At 56.7% G+C, this 19,534-nt stretch overlaps 1 protein-coding gene across 4 annotated transcripts; it reads right to left on the reverse strand.

Moving 5' to 3' along the window:
• Positions 1-10,340: 10,340 nt before the first annotated feature.
• On the reverse strand, positions 10,341-19,086 carry PIGT (phosphatidylinositol glycan anchor biosynthesis class T). 4 transcript variants are annotated; one of them, XM_002721231.6, is made up of 12 exons: positions 18,884-19,086; positions 18,575-18,752; positions 16,471-16,598; positions 16,114-16,214; positions 15,870-15,956; positions 15,282-15,369; positions 15,101-15,198; positions 14,849-15,014; positions 13,404-13,604; positions 11,684-11,849; positions 11,497-11,580; positions 10,341-10,887 (listed from the first exon to the last, which is right to left on the reverse strand). In XM_002721231.6, the coding sequence occupies exons 1-12, from the start codon at positions 19,068-19,070 to the stop codon at positions 10,635-10,637; spliced, it is 1,737 nt and encodes a 578-aa protein (XP_002721277.5). In that variant the 5' UTR covers positions 19,071-19,086; the 3' UTR covers positions 10,341-10,634. The 4 variants fall into 4 exon arrangements, with proteins under 4 accessions (XP_002721277.5, XP_008272987.3, XP_089164049.1 ...); XM_008274765.5 differs by lacking the exon at positions 18,575-18,752; XM_089307923.1 differs by lacking the exons at positions 18,575-18,752; positions 18,884-19,086 and adding an exon at positions 18,408-18,545.
• Positions 19,087-19,534: the final 448 nt, after the last annotated feature.

Below are 19,534 nucleotides of genomic sequence, written 5' to 3' on the forward strand. Positions count from 1 at the left end.
GCTCCTGTCTAAAAGGTAGAAGCAGGAACCTTGAAGCTGCCACTTAGCTATGGCAACTTTAAAATCAAAGTGCGTGGGGTGGTGTTTTGGTGTAGGGAATTAAACCACTGCGTGTGACCCTGGCATCCCGTATCAGAATGCCGGTTCAGGTCCTGGCTGCTCCACTCCCTGCTAATGCACTTGGGAAGGTAGTGGCGGATGACTCAAGTACTTGGGCCCCTGCCACCCACATGGGAGACCTGGATGGAGTTCCTGGCTCCTGGCTTTGGCCTGACACGGCCCCAGCTGTTGCGACCATTTGGGAAGTGAATCAGTGGATGGAAGATCTCTTTGTCTCTCTGTCTCTCCTTCTCTCTCTGGCACTCTGCTCTTCAAATAAATAAAATAAATATTTAAAAATAAAATAAGTGTGTACCTGTTGCTATACTCCAGCCCATGGCGCAGGGCTCTTGGCTCCGCCTCTGGTTCATCCTTCCTTTTCCATAAGCAGCGGCGCTTGTTGGCAAAGGAGTCGCCTTCTTGTCCTGCTCCTGCCCCGTCTCACTTGGGGCTGTTTTGGCTCTTTTCAGTCCAAGCTGACAGTTCTTCCATGAAAACACCTCTGAAAACTTTGCAGGTTTCCTATAACTATTATTGAGATGCTTCCATTGGGCAGAAATCACAACCAAAAAAAACCCCTTTGAGACAGACCCTTCTCTGTTTCGGAGCCTCTGTGAGCCTGCCGAGGGACCCTTCCCACTCTTAATAAGCCTTCCTGCTTCCCAGGGAGGGGCTTCCAAACCCACCTTGCAGATCCTTGGGAGACCCTTTGCCAGGAGCCTCTAGCAGAGCCCCCGGGAGCGCTGGGCTGTCTCGGAGCAGGGGGCTCTCAGGAGGATCAGGCTTCCGAGACCTGAGCTTAGGGCAGGAATGTGGATGGGCACAATGGCCTCATGCCGTGTCTCTAAGCCAGAGAGAAGTGCCAGTTCACAGAGTCCAGGCAGATCCCCAGACAACTCAATTCCCCTGGCTACCACCGGCTCCCGGTGTCTCAGCAGACAAAAGACCCACCAAGCCTCGCCATTTCCCCAGACTCCGATTCTGAGTGGTTGGATCTGAAGCCCTGGAGAAGCTCCTGTGAAATGCAGATAACTCACAGCGAGAAGAGGCCGCCCGTGTCAGCGGGCGATCGAGGGACTCTCCGGGGGGCAGGACCCGGACTGCCCGTGACAGTGCAGCGAGACCTGCACCCGCGTCTCCGCCTCCCTCAACCCCGTGCCTTCAGGTCACACAGAAGGGCACAGAAACCCAACTTCAGACTGCAGGTTGGCGCTCGGGGACGGGACCGAGAGCAGATGGCAGAGCGAGAGGAAAAGGAGCGAGAACATATCGACGCCGAGGGGGACAAGTGAAGCCCAGGGCAGAGCTGCCCACCTGAGCAGCAGAGAGATGAAGCGCACTCGGGGGAGCTGTGCAGGGGGTCACGGTCGGGGCTTCCTCTCTGTTCTGTGCAGTACAGCTTGATATTTAAAAAAAAAAAAAAAGTGTAAGTATGCACGCGAAACAATGCACTCACTCTTCCAGAATTAAATAAATAAACCAACAGACAAAGAGCTGTTTTCTCCCCGTGGGAGATGTTGGGACAACAAGCGGGGAGGCTCTGGCGGGGACCCAGTGATAACAGAATGGAGAAGCGCGGTTCTCTCTCCCTTAGGGACCGAGCTGTGCGGCCTCCTTGTTTCACACGAGGAGGGGAAACTGAGTCCACGGAGTTGCTCGCCAGAGCCAGGCCCCACGGAGCTGCTCCTCCCCAGCCCCGCCTCTAGACAAGGAGCCCAGTCCCCCTGGACTGCTAGTCCCTGCCCAGAACGCTTCCTCTCCTGAGAACTGGAAACCAAGGAGGTCCCCTCATCCCAGGGGAACGGACCTGTCTCCCCTGGCTGCAGGTGCAGGCCCTGGCCCCAAGCTCAGAGCCTCAGGCCCTCCATCATGCCCTGCACCTGGTGGGCGTGGCCACATGGAAAAGCCTGGAAGGGAGCAGAATGGTTGGTAAAGCGGACCCCAGAACCCACCAGAGGGAGGCTGGCTCCGACAGGCCACCTGGTCACGACAGTCCCACCTATGGGAAGGGCACACCTGTGGTCACTGTCCTGTCTAGGGAAGACCCCGGGCCACATGCCTATTTGGTTAGATTTGCTAAATTTCAGTTTTTGTTGTAAAGGTAATGCAATTTTTGTTGTAAAAAACAGCACTGCATAAGCATGTAAAGTTTAAGAATGGGTTCCGTCTTCCCGTGGCCTCCCCAGCGGTGTGTCCATGGCGAGAGCGTTTGTGGGAGAAAACACATAGAGCTTTAAAAGTCAGATTCAGCTGTACCTAGGCGCTGCCCGGAGACCCTGCAGGCCCTCCCTCTGTGACTCTGTGATTCTGATTTAGTTGCTCTGGGGTGAAGCCTGGGCGCCCCGCAAGGGTTTCTAATTTGCCACCAAGGGCAAGGATTGCTTCTGGAAAGCAGAGCGGCCTCTTCCTCCTTCTAGGCTTAGGGTTCTCCCAGTATAACCAGGTGCCCAGGGTCCTGTCCACTGAGGGTTCACGCAGCGGGGAGGCAGAGCTGTGCTTGCTTACCCGTGTTCCCCCGTGTTCCCTGAGGGATGCTGTCTTGCTCAGGGAAGGCGTGTGTATCAAACTGGTGTTTGTTACAGAGAGGAGAACTCCAGGAAGAGACCGACCCCCTGTGCACCTGGGTGCCCAAGGCTAGTGGTTGAGAGGCGTGTGTACGTGTGTGTGTGTTTACTTTGTGTGAAAGCCAGATCCAGACGCAAAAGGAGTAGGGACCGGCGTTGTGGCACAGCAGGTTAAGCCACAGCCTGAGATGCCGGCACCCCATAGAAGCCAGTTTGAGGCTCAGTTGCTCTACTTCCAATCCGGCTCCCTGCTAATGCTCCTGGGAAGGCAACAGGAGATGGCCCAAATCCTTGGACACTTGCCACTTATGTGGGAGGCCCAGAAGGGGTTCCAGACTCTTGGCTTCAGCCTGACATAGTCTTGGTCATTGTGGGCATTTGAGGAATAAACCAATAGGTGGAACCTCTCTCTCTTTTTTTTTTTTTTTTTTAAAGATTTATTTTATTTATTTGAAAGACAGATTACAGAGAGAAGCAGAGCCAGAGAGAAAGGTGTCTTCCATTCTGTTGGTTCACTCCCCAAATGGCAACAATGGCCGGAGCTGGGCTGATCCAAAGCCAGGAGCCAGGAGCTTCTTCCAGGTCTCCCATGTGGGTGCAGGGGCCCAGGGACCTGGACCATCTTCTACAGCTTTTCCAGGCCATAGAAGAGTGTTGGATTGGAAGTGGAACAGCCGGGACTCGAACTGGCGTCCATACGGGATGCCAGCGCTGCAGACTGGGGCTTTAACCGTGTGCCACAGCACCAGCCTCTCCCCCTTTCTGCCTTTCAAATAGATTTTTCAAGAAAAATTTTTTTAAAAATGCAAAATGTGACAAACACCTAGGCCCGGGCTTGGTGTAGAAGAAGTGATGGGAACTAATCAGATAAGATAAAGGACACAGAAGTTACAATGACACTCCTTGTCCTTTCTGTCTTTCTCTGTTTTCTTTTTTAATATTTAGTTATCTGCAGGGCCGGTGCTGTAGTATGGTAGGCTAAGCTTCCACCTGTGGCACCAGAATCCCATATGGGCACCAGTTTGTGTACTGGCTGCTCCCTTTCTGATCTAGCTCTTTGCTTTGGCCTGGGAAGGCAGTAGAAGGTGGCCCAAATGCTTGGGCCCCTGCACCCACGTGGGAGACCTGGAAGAAGCTCCTGTTTCCTGGCTTTGGATCAGCCCAGCTCTGCCATTTGCAGCTATCTGGGGAGTGAGCCAGCAGATGGAAGACCTTTCTCTCTGTCTCTCCCTCTCTCTGTAACTCTACCTCTCAAATAAATAAATACAATCTTTTTTAAAATTTTATTTATTTATTTATTTGACAGGCAGAGTGGGCAGTGAGAGAGAGAGACAGAGAGAAAGGTCTTCCTTTTTGCCGTTGGTTCACCCTCCAATGGCCGCTGCGGCCGGCGCACCGCGTTGATGGCCCAAGCACTTGGGCCATCCTCCACTGCCTTCCCGGCCCACAGCAGAGAGCTGGCCTGGAAGAGGGGCAACCGGGACAGAATCCGGCGCCCCGACCGAGACTAGAACCCGGTGTGCCAGCGCCACAAGGTGGAGGATTAGCCTAGTGAGCCGTGGCGCCGGCCTTTATTTATTTCTAAGAGCGGAAGCTGTGCTAATGATGAAAGAAGCAGTGGCAGAGACCACAGGGCGGTGACAGGGTCGGGGAGGCCTGCAGGAGGGAGGGGCCGGTGGGGGGCAGGTGGACGTCCCAGCTCCAGGCTGGGGAGAAGGGAGCCGACTGTTTCTCCGCTGCAGAGCCGGGTGAGGGGCCGCTGCCAAGGGTGCTGAGGCTCCTGGGCCTTGGCTGAATCCTGGCTCCGCCCCCACCTGGTAACCCTCCAGGCCTGGCTCCGGAAAGCATCCAGAGCTGATGCACCTGGAGCTTCCCACGGAGCCCTGGGCCTGCCCTGGAACACCGCTCACAGCCACCAAGCTGTCAGGGCCAGATGTGCGCAATTACACCAGCTTCACCGCCTTGGGCCCTCTCTGGCCGCTGTCCCAGAATCCACAGGAGGACAAGGGACACACAGCCCCCTGTGGCAGCCAGGGTGACTTGCAACCTCTGTCCTCGTCCTCCACTCTGCCCTCCTGGGTCCCACCCTGAGTCCTGGGAGATTCCTCCCTTCCTGAACCGGGCAAGCAGGGGAGGGACAGACGCTCAGGGACTCCCCGCCCCCACCCCCTCCCTGAGTCAGCCTGCACAAACAAGGATTCTGTATAATTTTTTCTATTGTGGTGAGGGATTGACACAGTTTACCCTCTTAGCTCTGTTGAAGTGTGGCATTCGTGTCGCTCATTTTGCTGTACAAACGTCACCATTGTTCATCTCTAGTCATCTTGTGAACCTGGGGCTGGGGGCACCTGTCACACGCTGACCCCTCCCACCCTTGCCACAGCCCCAGCGGCCACTGTGCCACTTCCTGTTGAGTTTATCCGCGCCATGGATCTCGCTGAAGAACAGTTCCGCAGTATCTGTCCTTTTGTGCCTGGCTCACTCCCCTTGGCAGGGCCCATCTGGGGTTCACCTGCGTTGTAGCGTGTGTCGCCATTTCCTTCCTTCCTTTCTTTGGCATTGGGTAATCAATTCTTCTATACTTATTACTTTCATTGTACCTATTTATGGGGTACAGTGTGATAATCTGATATGTATAGCTAATGTAATGATCAAATCAGGTTAATTAGCATTTCTGTCTCCTTAAACATTTTTAAATTTTATTCATAATAATTATGTGTATTTAGGGGATACTGTGTGACATTTCAATAAATGTGTACAATGGATAACAATCCATCCAAGGTCATTAACATTTCTGTCTTCTTATGATTTTATGTTGGAAGACTTTGGACTCCACTCTTGTACTTTTTCTAGAAAAATGCATAATGGTTCATTATGAACAACAGTTCCTCCACCGATTTACTTCTGTTTTTAAGCTCAACGATGGGCTGCTGTTAGGCAATTTTTGCAGGCCAGATGGGGTCCGGCCTGGCCACTGTGCCTACCTCCTCCCGTATCCCTCTCTTCCGGTCCTGTGTCCAGTGCGACCACTGAAAGGGAAACTGCTGCCCAAGAGCTAACCCACACTGGGACTCCCGGCTGTCCCGTCCACGCCACCCCTGTCCTTGGTGGTCACCCTTCGGATGGCCAGCATCCCCTCCGGTCGGCCAGGAGCTGATCTGGATCCTGTGAAATCACCCTGGGAGGGAGGTCATCCGACACAGCCCGAGGCGTAGAGTGGAACCCAGAGTGAAGGGCGCTTGGCCTTGGGCTTTACCCAAGGCTGGGAATGCTTACATCAAACGGACATGATCCTACGTCTATAGCTTAAAGCAATAAAGAGCTGAATCCGTAGCTCAGATGTGTTTAAGAGCCGGGCCAGGGGCGTATGTTGTGGAGTTGCAGGTAAGGCCACCACGTGCAGCACTGGCATCCCACATGGGCACTGGTTCAAGTCCCGGCTGCTCCACTTCTGATCCAGCTCCCTGCTAATGTCCCTGTGAAAGCAGCAGCAGATGGTCCAAGGCCTTGGGCCCTGCACCCACGTGGGTGACCTGGAGGAAGCTCCTGGCTCCTGGCTTCAGATCAGCCAGCCCTGTGTGCTGCAACCATGGGGAGTGAAACAGCGGATGGAAGATCCATCTCTCTCCTCTCTCTCTCTCTCTCTCTCTATAACTTTGTCTTTCAAATAAATACATAAATATTAAAAATAAATAAAAAGGAGCGGGTCGCAGCCCCTGCCATGCCCCAGGCATGACTACCCACACTGCCTGTCATCGAGCCTGCCGCTGGGCCCTGAATCACAGCCCTGCTCCCGTGCGTTTATCACCTCTGCCCCTGGGCTGCTGAGCGGGGCGGGGACAGCAGGACTGGACGTGCAGGAAGCATGTCGCAGAGTGTGCTGGACGACTCGTTCGTGAGGGAGTCCTTGAACGTGCGGACTAACAGAGTCCTGTGGGCTCCACCCCTGCTTTTGTCCCAAACCCCACCCACCTCCTCCTGCCTCCACTGCTGCCACCCCAGCGTCCTCGTGGCCTCCTCACCGAGCTCCCATGTCCTTTCTCCCCTCTGACAGCCTCCACACAGCCGCCAGAGCTCCCAGTCACAGACCAGGCCGGCTTCAGTGGAACTAATGACATTCCCACGCAAACGACCCAGAGAGGGGCTGCGCAGAGACATGACCAGTGCTGGGGTCATGAACCCAATTCCGTTCAGATGCTCAGTCAAAAGTACACAAGCAAACAAATCTCCCATTACATCTGGGTCAAAACAGAATCCCCGGCTCCAGGCCCCTGCTTGGTTTTGCCAGGCTCCCCCCTTCCCTCGGCCCCAGCCACACACTAAGCAGTTCTCGATGCAGCGTCTCTGGGCCACCCGCTTCCCTCCACTTTGTGTAGGCCCCTGCTCATGCGCCGCCTCCTGAGGTCTCTCCTGATCACTGCCCTCATGCCCACCCTGCTTTACCTTCCTGCAAGGAACACAGCATGGCCTGCAACCACACCGCACATAACTGATTCACGCACCTGTACAGGTATTGTCCATCTCCCTTGCTACCCTGGAAGAACCATGAAGGTAGGGATTTCTTTTCTGGCCCACTGCTGTGTCCCTAGGGCCTGGAATAGTGCTTGGCACCTGGCAGAAGCTGGATGTGTATTTGTTAAATGGATGGATGGATAGAAAACAAATGCTTGAAAGATGTGACAGTGTGAGAGGAGATGGATGGATGGATGGATGGATGGATGGATGGATGGATACATGAACAAAGGAATGAGTGACTGCAAAGCTCAGACGGAGACGCAACCCCGGTGGAAGTGGGAAGGATCAGAAAAGTCTTCGTGCGAGATCTGGGTCAGAGACAAAACCAGGCAGGCGTTGAAGGAAAGAGTGCAAGCAAGGCAGGGAAGCCGGAATAATTAATATACACAGTAAGTAGGACACACGGTATGTTAGATGGGGCTAAGAGCTCCAGCAGCAAACAAGGTAGGAAGAACATGAGTGTTTGGCTTGGGTAAGGGAAAAAATGTGGGGACCAGCGCTGTGACATAGCGGTAGAGCTACCACCTGCAGTGCCAGCATCCCACATGGACACGGGTTCGAGACCCAGCTGTCCACTTCTGATCCAGCTCTCTGCTACGGCCTGGGAAGACAGTAGAAGATGGACCAAGTCATTGAGCCCCTGCACCTGCATGGGAGACCTGGAAGAAGCTCCTGGCTCCTGGCTTCGGAATGGTTCAGCTTCAGCCATTGCAGCCATCTGGGAAGTGAATCAGCAAATGGAAGACCTCTCTTTTCTGCCTCTGCCTCTCTGTAACTCTGCATTTCAAATAAATAATCTTAAAAAAAAAAAAGAAATTCAATCTTAAAAGTTTTTCAGATTTTTTTAAAAAAGATTTTTATTTGAGATGTAGAGTTACAGACAGAGAATGAGAGAGACAGAAAGGTCTTCCATCTGCTAGTTCACTCCCTAAATGGCCACAACAGCTGGGGTCGGACTTATCCAAAGCCAGGAACTTCTTTCAGGTTTTCCAGTTGAGAGCAAAGGCCCAAACACTTTAGCAAACCTCCACTGCTTCCCCAGGTCATAGGCAGCAAGCTGGGTCAGAAGTGGAACAGCCAGAGCCAGGACATGAACTGGCACCCAGTGCCGCAGGCAGAGGCTTAGCCTATGATGCCACAGTGCCAGCCCTAAATTCCTTTCTTTTTTTAAAAGGCAGAGCAACAGAGGGAGAGAGATAGGGGGAGACAGAGAGAGAAATAGAGAGAGAGAGATTTTCCATCTGCTGGCCCATTCTCCAACTGACTGCAACACCCAGGTCTGGGCCAAGCCAAAACCAGGATTGTTGCTGCGGATTTGTTCTGAGAGGAGGAGCACAGTGGAGGCAAGAGGTACAGAGTCACCACACAGACCCCAGGAGTCGGGTGAAAGTGGGCCAGAGGCGAGCAGCCTGCAGACTCATTTATTTCAGCTGGTACAGCAGCTTATATAGCCAAGGCAGCCAATTGGTCAAGGGGCGGTTTATGCCCTAACCAATCACAGCCTGTTGCCAGACAGTTTCCCAAGCCATCCAATCACAGCCTGTTGCCAGGCAGGCTCCGTTGCCATGTGGTTTCCAAAGCCATTCCTGAGTAACTGACGTTCACTTGCCAGTGGCCATCTTGACATGGCCTTCTCATTCCACCACACAGGATGCAGCAACCCCACCCAGATCTCCCACATGGACAGCAGGGCTCACATGCTTGGGCCCTCTTCCACTCTCTTCCTAGGCACATTAGCAGGAAGCTGGATCAGAAGCGGAGTAGCCAGAACTCAAAGACACTCCATATAGGATGTTGGGGTCACAAGCAGGGTTTAGCCTGCTGTACCACGAGCCCAGGCCCTGGGGTAGCAATCTGAGCCAGGATGTGGCCAGGGAAGACCTCAACGACAGCTTCCTCGTGGAGGTGGTGCGAAGGCGAGCACGCACAGGGCATGGGACGAAGAGTGGAAGAAGACGGAGGTGTCCAAGTCGCCCTGACAGAGATGACTGTGGGCGAGCACGTCACTAGTGTGGGGGGGAGACTCCGAGGTGCCCTCAGACAGTGGGTGGGGCTGCCCCAGCAGGCAGCTGAGCAAATGAACTCAGGGAGGACACTGGATGGAAGACACGCGGTTTTGTCAGTGCAGGTTACACACTTGTGGAAGCAGAGGTGGCTTCCAGGCACCGGCTGGTGTGGAGTCAGCCAGGCCCCTGCTCCATGCTCCCCGACCTGCAGGCTGCCCAGACCACCTCCGGGTACCCAGCCACCGCAGTGCCTCTTACAGCCTGCGCATTCACTGCCTCTTGAGCGCACTGCTCCAGCCCACGGCTCCCACCTTTCCTTCCTGTTTGTTCTGGGCTCTGGGTACAGCCGGTCTAGGCTGGCTGCACAGACCCCACAGCACTGCTGCACTCACTCCTGGGGCTTCGAGGGCGCCCTTGCCTCATGCCTGCCCTGGAGCCCAGATCCCACCCCAGGACAGCCTGAAGCCATTCAATTCACCACCTGCTGGGCTCGGTGAAAGACAGCCTGTGCCTCCGGGCAACACGGGCAGCAGCCAGGGCATAAGCAACTGTGAAGTCAGGGGAGCTGTGGTAGTGGACGGCAAGGGGACCTCGTGCGGCAGGGAAGATTTCCTGGAGGAAGCAAGGCCTCACCTGGTTTTCTAAGGAAGTGAACTAAGCAGCTGGGGGAGGGGCCAGTCGGCAGAACAGGGTGGCCTCGCTGAAGCTCCAGGACGGAAGAGGGCATGGGGCAGGGTAGGAGGGAACAAGTCACTTATTCAGGGGTGCCAGGGAAGCCACAGGAAGCGGCAGTGGGGGCATCCACCTAGGGGTCCGTTTTACAGGAGCCCAGGCAGGGGTTCCTGTAACCCTAGAAGGGGAAGCAGGCAGGGGCGGGAGCCAGCTTCGGGGTGGTCTGGGGACCTCCCACAACCTCCTGGGAGCTGCTGAAAACCCACAGGCTGGGCCAGCGCTGCAGGGCCCTCTCCGCGCTAGCCGTAGGGGTGGGGAGCGGCTTCCAGATCCCCCGAAAGCAGTGTGACTCATTCTTGTGGGCAGGGAGTCCTTGCTCAGAAACACTCCCCTCCCCGCCAGACTCCCGGAATTCTGGGAATCACAATCAGATGCAGGGGGGTGGGGTGGGGGAGGGGGAGCAGACAAGAAGAAACTTCCCGAGTTGTAGGAGGGGCCCCTTTTTATTCCACGAGCAGGAAACAGCACCCCACACACGAGGCTCTACTGAACTCCCGCGACACAGCACTGAAAATGACCGAGTTCTTCCTGTCAGTCCATCTGGCTTCAGACCCACTCTGGGCTCATGACCAGGTAGGGACAGCGCAGCCCTAGGCCCTGGCCTGCTCCAGGGACAGTCTGGTTCCAAAGCCAACACCGGGGCAAGCAAGTGGCAGAAAGAGCCCTTGGCATGGGCACGCCCCTCCCCGCAGAGCGAGCAGGCGCAGCTGCGCGGGCCTCAGAGCGGGGGCACGCCGCGCACGCGCCGGATCAGGTTGGCCAGCCTCTTGGCCAGGCCGCCGGTGCTGGGCTCCTCGATGTGGAAGGTCCTGGTGAGGAGGTTGTAGAAGGAGCCGTAGCACACGGCCACCACGGTGCACGTGAGGCAGATCACGTTGTAGGGCATGCTGAAGTCCGGCGTGGGCAGGCTCACCAGCAGCGGCTCCGTGTACAGTCGCACGAAGTAGCTGGAGCCGTCGGAGACCGGGAACCTGGGCGCAGAGGGAGAGTGAGGCAGAGTGGCCGCTCCCCCAGCCCCCCCCCCCAGCCTCATCCCGCAGCTGCACATGGCCCGGGCTCCACGCCACGGGTTTTCAAAGCTCCCTTGGCCTCAGAACCTCCCAAAGGAAGGCGCCTGACTTGAAAGCTCCACACCTACGACTGATCAGAGCGGAGCAGCCCCGTGTGTGCGTGGAGGAAGGAGAGCTGCTTGCTCGGCTGCTTCTTTGCCTGCTGTCAGCCTAAATGCCGCCTCCTCAAAGAAGCCTTCCCGGATAACCCGCTAGATGACTCCCTACTCCCCAGCATCTGCCCTGTAGGAGGGGGCAGGGGTGAGTCTGCTTTGTGCACTCAGGGCTCTCCCAAGCCTAGCACGTGGCAGGTGCTCCATGGAAGATTTGTCAAGAGAAGCAGTAAGGAAATGCAGGCCAGGAGCGCTGCCATTCTGGTTTATTCTAGAAGCATCTAGACTCACTCTGCAGCCTTTACAAACACGGAGCGCTGGGGTTCTTATGAGACTGAGCTGAATCCGCACCACGCTCTGGGAGAGCCTGCCCAGTCCCGGGGCCCAGGACGGAAGGCAGGGGTGTGGCCACACTTACAGGGTACTGAAGAGGGGGCTCTCTTCCCAGTCCACGGGCGTGCCTGCCACCACGCTGGGCACAAGGGCACTGAGGACGGATGGGCTGCAGAGAAACAGGTGGCTCAGGTTCCTCGTCCCCTCCACCAAGGGGCGAGCGGCAGAGAGGGTGGGACCGGAGGGCAGGGGCAGCAGCGGGTGGAGCCCACCTGACATAGAAGCCGTGGTTGGGGTCTGGAGTGTACTCGGTCCACTTGAGCAGGGCCCGCTCAAACTGGATGGAGACCTTGGTGACCGAGCTGGCGGGCAGCTGGATGAGCATCTCCAGCAGGTGGGGCTGCAGGCGGTCCTGGGCAGGCTGGTAGTGGATGTAACCTGCACACAGGCGAGGGCCGCCCACACCTGTCTCCCGGGGCCAGCCTAACTACACCCGCCACCCCCACTGCTTGCCCGGGGCCTCCATCTTCCCGGCAGTCTAGGGGAGGAAGCAGACTCAGACAGAGAGGCCATGTCCTGGGCAGCGGTCCCAGGACACGGTCAGCACGCGATCCATCTTCACATCACTGAAACTGGGGCACCAGACACCACACGCCTGATGGACTGTGGAGGAAGTTCACAGAACCACCTGGGAATAACTCTTGCCAAAAATATGGGACAGAAATCTAATCAAGTTTCTAAATGTAACCACCAATGCCTACGAAATGCAGGGAACGGAAGGGCACGTCCAACACCAGCACAAGGGCAAATCCAGAATGTGGAACGTTCTAGACAAGTGACCCAGTTTTTTCCAAAAAATAAGTAGCCCTGAAAAAAACAAAGGGCATGGGAGCTGTCACAGCTGAACATGGACAGGAGCGTCGCACCGATGCAAGACGTGGGCAGTGAGGACGCTGGCGGGGAGGAGCACACGGGCACCCTCTCCTTTCTGCTCAGTGTTTCTGTAAACCCACAACCACCCTAAAAAATCCGCCTACTGACTCCCACAGAGAAAGGAGCGTCAGAGACAGACCCAGAAAATGTAATGTGAGCCCTTGTTTAGATCCAGTTCAAACCAGTCACAAACAGGAGATCAAAGGGGGAAACAGGAGTGGGAATGATGCGATTGCAGCCTTATAGCAAACACATCTAAAGAGCAGGGGAAAGAACAAAACTGACAGGAAGCCGGAGCCCCTGGAGCTGCAGGAAGGGCACGTGGGGTTCACAAGCCTGGCCTATCTGGCTGTGTTTGAAATCTCCCACACTAAAGGGTCAAAAGCAAAACACAACAGAAAACCCTACAGCACACACAGATAGGATCCAGATTCTGAAGGGGTTACAAAAATGCTGCTAAAAATAATAAAACTGTTAACCACAGGTTTGAAAATAGGGGAAGCAACAGAGGGATTTAAAGAAGACTTGGGCTGCTTGGGAGGAGATAAAATTTCTTCTTAAAAAGCCTTCCCCATATTATTAGTTTCCTCCCACACCTAAGAAAAACAAGTGCCTAACGGGAGAGCCATGCCTGGCACTCGAGAGAAAGCACTCAGCAAACACGAACCTCTCCTTAGAAAGAGGACAGAAAAGGAAGAGGGATTCTTACACCACACCCCTTCACCCAGGGCAAGGAGGCACACACCCATCCACCGCTCGGCGGTCTTCCCGGCCCTCGCCACCCCTTCTCTGCCCTGAAGAGCCTACAGCTTGGCACAGAGCCCAGGGCTGAGCGACTGCAGAAGCTGAGTGAGAACGTGGGAGCCGCTGCCCGCACACAGCCCCATCAGAAGCAGCAGTGCTCTGCGTGTTCATCATTTTGCTTCATCGACCACTTCTGGAACTAAACCTGACTCTGTGCCTCTGGAGCTTTTCAGAGGATGAGAAGTGCCTTTGGTGGACCCAGAGAGAGAATGAGTCGGGGGGCTGGGGGCCCTGGCTCGGGACTCAGCTCCTCACTTGGCTTGTTCTCCTTGCCCTTGGACGTGATGGTGAGCGTATGCACGTAGAGCCGCAGGTACCAGGGCACGGTGTCCAGCAGCAGCACGGGGAAGGCGCGGTACGGGTGGGTGTTGTAGAGCAGTGTGCTCAGCTCCCCCTTCTGCAGCCCGTAGCCACTCACGTAGCGCTGGGCGTGCAGGAAGGGCACCGGCGGGGCCTCTGTGTGGGGCAAAGTCGACAGTGAATCGTTCCTCAAGCAAGGGGCACTGCCACCCAACCCCTGGGCCACGTTCCGAGTTCCAGGCCACGGAGTAGATGGCGAAAGTCCCGCCCTTGGAACAGGGAGCCCAGGGCTCTGGAATCCCCCTCATCCTCCCCAGCCCACAGGTGGCGAGGAGAACACGGCTGCTACCGCGAGTGTTTACTAAGAGCGCGTGCGCCCAACACTGTGGCCCAGGTGCTCTCGGGCTGTCTTGCCCTTTTCCTTGCGAGCACTGAACACGATCACAATGAATTACCTGATGCCGGGCTCAGCTAGTGAACATGTTTCTTTTAAAAAAAAAAAAAAATTTTATTTGTCTGAAAGCAGAGTGACAGAGAGAGAGAGAGAGAGAGATTCACTCCCCAAATACCCTCCCCAGCCAGGACTGGGCCATAGCAAAGTCAGGAGCCTAAAACTCCATCTGGGTCTCTCACAGAGGTGGCAGAGACTCGAGTACTTGAGCCATCACCTGCTACCTCCCAGGATGCATCAGCAGCAGAGGTGGGTCAGAAGCGGACTAGCCAGCACTTGAACCAGGCTCTCCAACAGGGGGTGTGGGTGTCCCACTGGGGGCCAGCCCACTGAGCCACAGTGCCGGCCCCAACACTATATTTCATGAATGCAGAGACTTCTTTTTTTTTTTTTTTTTTTTTTTGACAGGCAGAGTTAGACAGTGAGAGAGATAGAGAAAGGTCTTCCTTTTCCATTGGTTCACTCCCTTAATGAGTGCTACGGCCAACGCTGCGCCGATCTGAAGCCAGGAGCCAGGTGCTTCCTCCTGGTCTCCCATGGGGTGCAGGGCCCAAGCACTTGGGCCATCCTCCACTGCACTCCCGGGCCACAGCAGAGAGCTGGCCTGGAAGAGGGGCAACCGGGACTAGTACCCGGCTCCCCAACCGGGACTAGAACCCGGAGTGCCGGCGCCGCAGGCAGAGGATTAGCCTAGTGAGCCACGGCACTGGCTACGTTAATTTTCATCTCTCCCAATCCATTAGGTCTTACTGTCCTGCTTTTCAGATGTGGACACTAAGGCTCCAAGGGGCCCTGGGCTCTGTGTCAGACAGCACAGAGCGGGTGAAGTTCGAGTCGGGAGCGCCTGACCCAGAGACCTGGGCCTAAACACATCCTTGTGCTCTCAGCAGACGGGGCTGGGAGCCCCCCCCGCCCCAGCAGTCTCTGCAGCGCCTCCCCCCCCACTCACCGCTCTCTGGGGGTCTCTTCCACTTGAGCTGGAGGTTGAGGCTGCGGGAACTGTTGATCAGCGCTGTGTCGAGCAGGTCGTAGACTGCGTAGGTCTTCCGGCTGCCCAGGATGACGTCCTGGTACGTGGTAGTGGGGGGAGGGCTCACCTCCAACGGCTCATTGTTCTGGGGACACAAAGCAGGGCTGACATGACAAGCAAGCAGGGGGCAGGCCGGCCTGGGAGAGGGGGTGTTGGCCGGAGCCCTGGTACCTGGTTGTAGCTGGTGATGTCCACATACACTCGGCTCTCTGAAGCCAGGGGGCAGGGCTCGGTGAGGGTTCGGGAGAACATCCGGAACAGGGACCACTCTGAGGAGCAGACGGGGGGCTGGGCAGGGGCCGGGGTCAGGCCTCGTGCACACGGCGGCGGGGGCAGGGCGGGCACAGCTTACCTTTCTTCCCCTGCCCCGTGACGAAGGCATCAAAGACAACCGAGAGGGTCTGCCTCAGCTCCCAGGAGACGCGGGTGCAGCGCGCATTCTACCACGAGGGCCAGACGGCGGAGGTGAGGGCGCCCCAGGGGCTCCTCCTGGACTCAGTCCCTCATTCACCTCACACCCATTGATTTGCTATCAGTCACTACGGAGCACGTGACCTGTGCTAGACCCTCCTGACAGCTTTATGGGCTTCGACTTGATGAACGATCCCGACAACCCTGGGAGCTGACTCTACTATGCTCATGTGACAGGAGTGCAAACCAGGCCAAGGAAGACGACACGCCTGCCCAGCTCGGGCCAGCTGGCCAGGGACCGGGCTGGCACTGCACCCGCACCACTACTGTTTTCAACCACAGCGCTCTACGACAAAGATGTACTGAGTGTTCACCAGGCAACCTTTCCTGGTGCATGGCCAAATAATCATCGCCCCATCTACCACTTCCTGCTCAGCCCGAGCCAGAAAATGGGCCACGTGCGTACCTGCACTTTCCCCCAGAGCCCCCGGAGGGCACCTCTGCCCCGGCCCCGTCCCCCACGACCTACTCTGCAAATGGGGCGGATGTGCACGGCCTGGGAGTGGTAGCTGGTGTGGAACAAGCGGTCCGCCTTCAGCAGCACGGAGAGGCCTGCCTGGAGGAGGTGAGACGAGGTGAGAGGCAGCACCCTGCGGGGCGAGCCTGGCTTGGAGCAGGTTCGCTCCGATGCCCCTGGCTGCCAGCCTGCCAGGGGGCGTCTGCCGATTCCCTCCCCGCGCTGGTGCCCCAGCCCTGCCCACACTTGGCCTCACCTTGGAACTACAGGGCAGCAGCTTCTTCCATGGGGTGAGGTTCTCGGTGCAGACAACCTCCCGCGGCAGCACGGCATAGCGCAGGAAGTAGTGGTCAGTGTCTGCGGGAAACACAGTCCACAGGTGACAGCGGCCCCACGTGCTCCCCGCCCACCCGACAGTCGCGGCTGGGACTCGGCCTCCGTCCCCCGAGAAGGAGGCAATGCAGGGACAGCACAGGCTCTGGAAAACTTCTGCTGGGGCCTGCAAACCCGGAGCTTGAGGATGGAGCCCAAGCTGGGGAGGGAGGAGACGAGGGGCCCAGAGGCCACGGTGTGGGCAGGCGGTGCAGAGGGCGAGGGCGCGGGGCTGTCTCACCGTTGGCCAGCCCCAGGGGCTTGAAGGAGGCCGTGGGAGTGACCGTGTTGGTGGAGTCGATGAAGTTGAGAGAGGCGCAGAAGATGCCCGAGAGGACGTTACTGAGCTCCTTCCACGACCTGTCCACACTGCAGGAAACACAAACCCACTCACTGGCCCGGGCTGCCCCCCCCCCCCGCCCCCCACCAGCCTGCAGCTGGCTGCCAAGCGCACGGTAGCAGGAGGCTGCACGCTCACCCGCAAGGCCACATGGAGCAGGACATCACTCAGTCCACGTCCTGGTCTCCCCTACCTATCACCTCCTCCTCACACTCCTCTGGGCATCCCTGCACCCCCCAGGTCTTTGCTAAGACTCTCCCTGCCCCGCTCACTCTTCTCTGCCCACTCACTCTTCTCTGCCCACTCCAAGGTGCAGCTCCAGTCCCAGCCCCTCCTCCAGCACGGCCCCCTCCTGGGAGATGGCACCGGGATCCTGTCCTGAGCATCCCCAATTCCCAAATGGGCTGGGAGCACCTTGAGGTCATCTCTCTTCCCCCACACCACCAGGATGGCGCCCACGGCTCAGAGCTGAGCTCAGTTCCCTGAGCCTCCTGTGCGTGCCCAGCTGGACAAAGCAGTCCACTTCCCCTGTGAATACCCTGGGCAGGGAGGCAAGCCCTGGTCCTACGCCTCGGGGTCAGGCCATGGGGGGCGGTCTGCTATCAAAAACCTCACTGAACAAGGAGAAGGCCCCCATTCTAGGACCCCGCAAAAACACCAAATTAATTGTGTTCTTAGAGGAATATCAAAAAGGATTTGCTCCCTAATTAGTAATACAAGTAATAAATTGAATAAGTACTAGAATTCGAAACATTATAGGCAATAAGGGGCAAAGGAGAGACAGGGACAGCAGAGCAGATAGAAAAAGGAAAATTGAAGAGTGCCAGAGCTCAGAGAGACAGCCTCCTCGGAAGGTGAGGGTCACCGGCTGCTCCTCCTCTGACAACGCCTCAGTGCCGGCTGTGGTTTCTGATAATCCACCATTCACAGCTTTTCAATCACTCCCATCCTTGAGCCTAAAATAAAGACTGAAGCCCCAAAGTTCCACCCAAGTCATAATTACACTTCCATTGGAATGCCTAACATTGACCAACACAGCATTTTAAAGTTTTCCCATGTTCACAGTACATTCCAGGTTCTTGGTCTCCCGAAAACCGAGAGCCTGAGCACGCTGGAGTCCTGGTCCCACCAGCAGCTGGCGTCTCCAGCCTCCAGGCCCTACCACTTATTGCCCCAAAATTGATGACACCTGCCCTACTGATTTCCTGTGGCAGGACTAGGAGGAAGTCAGATGCAGTTCCCATCCCTGGGCCTCTAACAGTGTGTCTACCCCTTACCCATGAGGCCCACACTGGCAACTTCTGCACAGAACAGTTCTTCTCCAGACAGCAGAGCAGTCATTGCGTACAAGAGCAGTAACCAGCCCTGCCCTCTCCCAACCAAAATAATCCCTCAAACACAGAAGCCTAGCATCCTGCGGGCCAACACATTACCTTTACAAGTATGGGGTTGGGCACAAAGTGCAGTGGTTAAAGCACCACTGGGAATGCCCACACCCCACATCAGAGTGCTGGTTTCAAGTCCGGGCTCTGCTGCCGCCTCCGGCTTCCTGCTAATGCACACGCTGGGAGACACCAGGTGACGGCTTAGGTACCTGGGTCCCTGTCGCTCACCTGGAAGACCGAGACTGAGCTACAAGCCACTGGCTTCAGCCAGGTTCAGCCCCGGCTGTTGTGCGTATTTGAGAGCAAACCAGGAGATGGGGATTTCTATGTCTCTTTACATTTTAAATATTAAAAATAAAATGCATGACTGCCTTTTAGAAAGTTGTCCAGTTTGCCTGTTTCCTGCTGCTTTAATATCCAAACACATGTCAGTCGTTTCACATCTGCTGGTACCTCCTCATCTAGAAGCATCAGGGGCAGGAAACCAGAGGATGCCACTCCCTGGTGATACCATTTCTTATTCCCAGCAAGGCTCTAATCCCACGGAGTCGCGCGGATCGGAACTGCTGCCCACCCCCCCCCCCCCGTGACCTGCAACAGGACCCGAGGTGGCCACTCACTCAGTGACAGTGTCCTGGAACCAGACCCAGAGCTCTGCGCCCGATGGGGCCTGCAGGAAGGGGGACCCCCAGTATCGGGTCCTCCAAAAGCCCTGCGTGAACGACAAGTGCAGCTCGCGGAGAGAATACTTGGCGATCAGCTGCCCCAGGGCTTTGGGGAAGAGCCTGTAATGAGACGCTGGGGAAGAGGGAGCAGATGAGCGACGACCCCTCCGCGTCGGGACCCGCCCCCAAGGCTCGCCGTCACCTCCCACCCCGCAAGCAGGTGCCACAGAGATCTCTTTCTGCGGCCAGATAGCGCCTGCACACCTCGTTCCCTCTGCAGCTCCGAATCCCAGCGCGTGCGGAACTGGAAGGTGGCGGCCACGTCCCCGGAAGGCAGCGGGGTGATAACGAGCTCCTCCCGCAGGGTGTCGCGTGGGGGCTCTGCCTGGCTCCAGCCGCCTGGCCCCAGGAGCAGCAGCACCAGCAAAGCGAGCGGCATGGCCGCCGCCATGCCAGCGGCTGCTTCCGCCTCCCAGCAGCTCCCGCCCCCACGAAAGGCCGGCATCCAATAGGAAGGGCGCGTGAGAAGTGACTTCCGGTGTCGTCCCGGAAACCCGAATGCGATTACCAGAGCTGCTCTCTCGTCAGGCCGCCTGATTCCCATCTGGTCTTAGTGGGTTTGAGGGGGCGCTGAGGTAACACCAAAGCGGGTAGTGGCGAGGCAGGGAGCTGGCTTGAGAAGCCACTGCCTTCCAGATGCTTGCACCCGCCAGGAGGTGCATGCTAATAGGGAGCGATGCCACTACCCTCGTGTCCACTTTATATTTGAGGAAAGTAACCGAAAAAGGTCATTTTTGCGAGTGCACGGAGCGGGGCTCATGCCTTCCTCAGCTTCCAGTGTCTGCAGGTACCCGGTCCTAACCCGAGCCAGCTCCCCATTGGCCCTTTTGCCATGCAACTTTTCAGACTTGAAAG

Source organism: Oryctolagus cuniculus, chromosome 11 (genome assembly GCF_051225735.1).
Source record: "Oryctolagus cuniculus isolate XC-2025 breed Fujian yellow rabbit chromosome 11, ASM5122573v1, whole genome shotgun sequence".
NCBI classification, from domain to species: Eukaryota; Metazoa; Chordata; class Mammalia; order Lagomorpha; family Leporidae; genus Oryctolagus; species Oryctolagus cuniculus.

What these genes read in the sequence shown, in the direction of transcription:
- PIGT (XM_002721231.6), bottom strand. Translation starts at nt 19,070, where the DNA reads ATGGCGGCGGCCATGCCGCTCGCTTTGCTGGTGCTGCTGCTCCTGGGG. An exon ending in GGAGCTGCAGAGGGAACGAG is followed by an intron (nt 18,753 to 18,883) that starts GTGTGCAGGCGC and finishes CCTCTTCCCCAG; the next exon opens with CGTCTCATTACAGGCTCTTC. An exon ending in GAAGAGACCCCCAGAGAGCG is followed by an intron (nt 13,605 to 14,848) that starts GTGAGTGGGGGG and finishes TGCCCCACACAG; the next exon opens with AGGCCCCGCCGGTGCCCTTC.